Source organism: Apteryx rowi, unplaced genomic scaffold (genome assembly GCF_003343035.1).
Source record: "Apteryx rowi isolate R43461 unplaced genomic scaffold, aptRow1 scaffold_478, whole genome shotgun sequence".
NCBI lineage: Eukaryota > Metazoa > Chordata > Aves > Apterygiformes > Apterygidae > Apteryx > Apteryx rowi.
In genome coordinates this window covers 212,013-218,204 of record NW_020450736.1, presented here as the reverse complement: position 1 = coordinate 218,204, position 6,192 = coordinate 212,013, and the positions used below count along the sequence as shown (strand labels likewise).

The following is a 6,192-nucleotide window of genomic DNA, read 5'->3' as shown; positions in this document are numbered from 1 at the left end:
GAAGTTTTTCCTCATATTCAGATGGAACTTCCTGTGTTTCAGTTTGTGCCTGTTGCCTCTTGTCCTGTCGCTGGGCACCACTGAGAAGAGTCTGGCCCCATCCTCTTGACACCCCCTATTTAGATATTTGTACACATTAATAGGGTCTCCCATCAGCCTTCTCTTCTCCAGGCTAAACAGGCCCAGCTCTCTCAGCCTTTCCTCATAGGAGAGATGCTGCAGTCCTCTCATCATCTTTGTAGCCCTTTGCTGGACTTGCTCCAGTAGTGCCACATCTCTCTTGTCCTGGGGAGCCCAGAACTGGACACAGTACTCCAGATGTGGCCTCAGCAGGGCTGAGTAGAGGGGGAGAATCACCTCCCTCCACCTGCTGGCAACACTCTTCCTAATGCACCCCAGGATACCATTGGCCTTCTTGGCCACAAGGGCACATTGCTGGCTCATGCTTAACTTGGTGTCCACCAGCACTCCYAGGWCCTTCTCHGCAGAGCTGCTTTCCAGCAGGTYAACCCCCAACCTGTACTGGTGCATGGGGTTATTCCTCCCTAGGTGCAGGACCCTGCACTTGCCTTTGTTGAACTTCATGAGGTTCCTCTCCACCCAGCTCTCCAGCCTGTCCAGGTCTCTCTGAATGGCAGCACAGCCCTCTGGGGTATCAGCCACTCCTCCCAGTTTTGTACCACCAGCAAACTTGCTGAGGGTGCACTCTGTCCCTTCATCCAGGTCATTGATGAAGCAGTTGAACAAGACTGGACCCAGTACTGACCCCTGGGGGACACCGCTAGCTACAGGCCTCCAACTAGACTCTGTGCCACTGATCACAACCCTCTGAGCTCTGCCATTCAGCCAGTTCTCAAGCCACCTCGCTGTCCACTCATCCAGCCCACACTTCCTGAGCTTCCCTATGAGGATGTTATGGGAGACAGTGTCAAAAGCCTTGCTGAAGTCAAGGTAGACAACATCCACTGCTCTCCCCTCATCTACCCAGCCAGTCATTCCAGCATAGAAGGCTATCAGATTGGCTAAGCAGGATTTCCCCTTGGTGAATGCATGCTGACTATTCCTGATCACCTTCTTTTCCTCCACATGCTTAGAGATGGCCTCCAGGATGAGCTGCTCCATCACCTTTGCAGGGATGGAAGTGAGGCTGATTGGCCTGTAGTTTCCTGGCTCCTCCTTCTTGCCCTTCTTGAAGACTGGGGTGACGTTGGCTTTCTTCCAGTCTTCAGGCACCTCTCCTGTTCTCCATGACCTTTCAAAGATGATGGCGAGTGGCTTAGCAATAACGTCTGCCAGCTCCCTCAGCACTCGTGGGTGCATCCCATCAGGGCCCATGGATTTCTGGGTGTCAAGTTTGCCTAAATGATCTCCAACCTGATCCTCCTCGACCAAGGGAAAGTCTTCCTTTCTCCAGACTTTCTGTCTTGTCTCCAGGGTCTGGGATTCCTGAGGGCTGGTCTTAGCAGTAAAGACTGAAGCAAAGAAGGCATTCAGTAACTCTGCCTTCTCTGCATCCTTYRTCACCAGGGCACCCACCCCATTCAGCAATGGGCCCACATTTTCCCTAGTCTTCCTCTTGCTACTGATGTATTTGAAGAAGCCCTTCTTGYTGTCCTTGACATCYCTHGCCAGATTTAATTCCAAATGGGCCTTAGCCTTCCTCGTTGCATCCCTGCATACTCTGACAGCGTTCCTATACTCCTCCCAAGTGGCCTGTCCCCCTTTCCACATTCTGTATACTTCCTTCTTCTGGTTGAGTTTTGCCAGGAGCTCCTTGCTCATCCACACAGCTCTCCTGCTCCCTTTGCTTGACTTCTTACTCATAGGGATGCTGTGATCTTGAGCTTGGAGGAAGTGATGCTTGAATATTAAGAAGCTCTCTTGGACCCCCCTTCCTTCTAGGGCCGTAACCTATGGGATTCCTCCAAGTAGGTTCCTGAAGAGGCCAAAGTTTGCTCTCTTGAAGTCCAGGGTTGTGATCCTACTTCTTGCCCTGCCTTCTCCTCGCAGAATCCTGAACTCCACCATCTCATGGTCACTGCAGCCAAGGCTGCCCCCGACCTTCACGTCTCCAACCAGTCCCTCTTTTTTGTTAGTACAAGGTCCAGCAGCACACCTCTCTTCATTGACTCCTCCACCACCTGTGTCAAGAAGTTATCATCAGTGCTCTGCAGGAACCTCCGGGACTGTTTGTGCCTAGCTGTGTTGTCTCTGCAGCAGATATCAGGGTGGTTGAACCAGGGCCTGTGATTGTGAAGCTACTTCCAGTTGTCTGTAGAAGGCCTCATCGACTTCCTCTTCCTGATCAGGYGGCCTGTAGTAAACACCCACAACAGTGTCACCAATGCTAGCCTGCCCTTTAATCCTTACCCATAAGCTCTCGACTCGCTCTTCATCCACCCCTAGGCACAGCTCAATACATTCCAGTGCTCTCTCACATAAAGAGCAACTCCACCACCTCACTTTCCTGGCCTGTCTTTCCTAAAAAGCACATAGCTATCCATGACAGCACTCCAGTCATGCGAGCTATCCCACCATGTCTCTGTAATKGCAATGAGATCATGGCCCTGCGACCGCACACAGATCTCTAATTCTTCCTGTTTATTTCCCATGCTGCGTGCACTGGTGTACAGGCACTTCAGAGAGGTTATCAAGCATGCAGGTTTCCCAGGAGGGATACAAGAGGATCCTCCATAGCCACGTCCCATGCGCACTTCCCTGGCTGCATGCACCCACTGGAGGCATCCGGATGGATGCTTGCAAGGTGGAATAGTACACAACAGAGCAAGAACCCAAGCAGAAGCTTGTCTTAACCAAGAGACCAGTAAAAGAAGCTTGGCAGGTTCTTCTTTTTGTCCTTGCTACTCTCATAAAAGGCAAATGCTATATTTACTTCACAGCCATCAGATGCTGATATTTCTTTCAAGTATACATAATGGCTAAAAAGATGCAATAAGATGCTGCTGGGGGTGCGTGCAAAGGATCTGACTCTTAGCCTTCAAGCTTGATCCCTGCCTTTGAGGAGCTATAACCAAATACTTTTCCAGCTGTTACACAGCCTGGATTCATGCTGGAATGGCAGAACTCTGATTAACCCTATTAATAAATGGGGCAAACAAAGCACATTTCTTTTCATCAAGCTTCTTTAAGGTGATTTGAGTCAAAGTCCAATCAAACATGAAGCGCCCCAAATCACTAGTTGCTTTTGAGACCCTGACTTCTGAGCTTTGCTTCCTGACAACCTGAGCAGAAGGGCTGCCAGCAAGAGGTCTGCCAGTTAGGACCGCACAACTGGGAAATGGCAAAATCAGCTATTTTAAGAAATTAAAATGTTTGCAGGAAAGGAAAGCTTCTTGAGCAACTTTTAAAGCACTCCTGCTGGCATTCTATGGAATCAGGTATATATTTAGTCATTTGCAGGAAAGTTTTCCCATTTGTAATAAAATTTTAGTACCAATAGAATACATGTGCATTTGAACATGGTGTATAAAAATTGACAGCATGTTCTCAGTTGTAACATGACTTGTTTGGATGAAGAGGAACATCAGCACAAACTCCTCAGCAGAAAGGACAGTGTACTTCTTCTGTACTTACAAATTACCACCCAAGTCAAGACCAATGTGAAAGTTGTCACAGGCAGGCCCTTAGGTCTTTCAAAGACCTAATCCACGGAACTCACAGCTCACCAAAATCTGAGGTGAACTGAAATACTCCTTTCTGACTGACCCCTGCTTTGGCTCCCTGGGGAGGTGAGTGAGGACTGTGTGGTTAGGTGATATGCCAAAGACCTTCTTGTTGAGAGAGGGCAGCTGCTGAAATCAGCACAGAGCTTGTAAGGGGCACTCCGTGTGGCTTGGGTCAGTCTCTACTCTCCAGTCCTCTGCCAATCACTTCAAGTGGGACAACATTTCTTTTTGCTTTCAAATTCTTTCCCAGTAAAAATGGACTTTTTCTAAGAAAAAGAAAGTTTTTATGTAAATATTTTAAAAGAAAATTTCTGCGTTTTGAGGAAAACATTTCTCCCCCCACACCCACACAACTTCATTTCTCTTCCTCCTCCTCCTCTTCGAATGATAGATAAAACATGCCAATGGGAAACTCACACAGCTCCCAAAGTTGGGTGGAATTTTTTTTTAATCAAAAGATAAAAGTACAAGTTTGGTGGTTCTTATCTTTTCAGTTTGGGGGAATAGAGATTTTGCTCTAGTATAGTCTTCAGGCAAGCTACATAAATAGGAAGGACACCAACTTCAGTCCAGTGTTTGTCCCACGATTCACTACAACATTTCTCTAGTACCAGGCATCGCAGCCTCCCGAATAAGCAGAGTCAAAACTTTCCTGTAGGTGTCTAAGACCTCTTGAGCAGAAGGCCTTTCAGCTGGGTCCTCCTTCTTACATGCTGCATGGATGTCAAACAAATGCAGTCGCACAATGTCACTCCCTTCTACGTGGCCCAAGAAAAAATTGGAGACCTCGGGGATTTTCCATATGTCTGTTTTCTCATCATAGGGGGGCATGAGGTCATCATCAAATGGCACCTCTTCTCCATAGGGCCAACGCTGCTCAGGCGCTACAAACTCACCCCGGAGCTCCCGATGACCGCACTTCACCAGGATGCCAGCACTCCTGTTCACAAGCGGCAAAGCGTCCAAATCATTCACCAGGATGTGAAAGTCACTTGTGAGCAGATACTGAGAGAGCACCTTGTCCAGGTCATTAGAGTCGCACATCACTAAGGTGCCCAAGGGACTGCTATGCAGAAAACGAATGATGCTCATGTAGTCTATAGCAAGCATGAATCTGCGATGCCAGGTGTTCAAGCCCTTGTACTTGGGCATGTGCAGAGTTTCATTTAGGCCCCTCAGGGAGCCTAGAGGATGGTACTCCGTGAGGATTGTGAACTGCTGCTCACAGTAGCCTAGCAGCCGGACAACGTGCTTGCTCTGTAGTGCTTTCAGCATCTTCAGTCCGTGGAGAAAGTCCTCCTGCAGCTCTGCACTGGTGAGCTGTGAAAGGACCACTTTGTTTTCCTTCCATTCAGAAAGAAAGACCTGAGAACATGCAAGAGACACATAAGATGTGTGGAGCCTTCTCCAGTTACAGTTACCAGGCATAGTCCTATGTTAACACATGACAGTGTTAGGACAGCATGAAGCCTTTGGGTAGGCCCACGTTGTAATTACAGCATGCAGTACATCATGATTTCTAAAGTTTTCCTTTGGAGTGGGCAATACCGATGAATTAAATGATCAAAGGATTTCATCCCACCCAGTTTGTATCAGCCAGTCTTTATCTGCCATGATTGTCTCACACCCCACAAGCACTTCACCATCTCAGTGATTTTGCTTGCATAGCTGGATGCCTTTGGGTGCAAGTGAGGTAGAAACTGGCCCCAGGATACGCTCTCTTACTTCTTTGGCATACCTTACCAGTAGCCATAGTCCTCTGGATGTCTACAGCAACTAGCTGCTGTGGGGACTCTAACAGCAGTACAGGCATTAACCAGCCAGCAAACATTGCAAGCTGTTACTACTCTCACAAGTTTTTCCATGGGGTGGAGAGAGAAAGGAAAACCAAACTCACCTTTTTCACAGCTCCTTCACCCACGCATTTGAGTTTCCTTACTTCCTTATTTATGGCTTCGCAGGAGAGCCACGGGGAGCAATTCTTCATCGGTCCTAATTTGAAGTACCCAAAAGGGCAGAGGCTGGGGTCCATATCAGCACGTCCAGAAGAGCCATAAAAATTGTTGAGGTAGAGATAGAGAAGGCCATTAAGGAGCAGGATGATCACCAGGAGCAGCAGCAGCAAGACCGCAGGTACCTCCCTTTGGGGAAACTCTCTTTTAATGAAGTGCGATTTCTTTTCCATGGCCTGGCCTTCTACATTCTCTGTGAAAGACACACATGCACAAGTTGGCAGGAGAAGCCTAGGGCTGGCTGGCTGCGGGGCATTCTCGCTGCAGGCTGTGCCATGGCCTTGCAGACGCTATAACCCCGAGTGGAGAGAAGCTCCCGGGCGCAGCACCTGGAGCGGGTGGGAAAGCGGGGTCTGACAGCTGCCTCAAGATCTGGCCGCGGTTTTCCGAGCAGGGGGCTCCCCCTGCGCGGGGGGTGTTTGCGCAGGGGCCTGGACCCTGCAGAAAGAGCGGGGGGGGGAGGGAGAGCCGGGAGGAAGGAGGCGCCCGGTGCG

At 49.1% G+C, this 6,192-nt stretch overlaps 1 protein-coding gene across 4 annotated transcripts in view; it reads right to left on the bottom strand.

The window, feature by feature from the left end:
• Positions 1–4,030: 4,030 nt before the first annotated feature.
• The window catches only part of POMK (protein-O-mannose kinase), a 2,589-nt gene continuing 427 nt past the window's right edge, over positions 4,031–6,192 (bottom strand). The window contains exons 1-3 of one of the 4 annotated variants that reach the window (XM_026078295.1): positions 6,028–6,186; positions 5,584–5,891; positions 4,278–5,051 (exon numbers count right to left, since the gene is read on the bottom strand). In XM_026078295.1, coding sequence (XP_025934080.1) covers positions 4,278–5,051; positions 5,584–5,871 — 1,062 coding nt within the window. In that variant the 5' untranslated portion in view covers positions 5,872–5,891; positions 6,028–6,186. Of the gene's footprint in view, positions 5,052–5,583; positions 6,187–6,192 lie in introns of those variants that run through there. The other 3 variants (XM_026078293.1, XM_026078294.1, XM_026078297.1) reach the window with 3 other exon arrangements.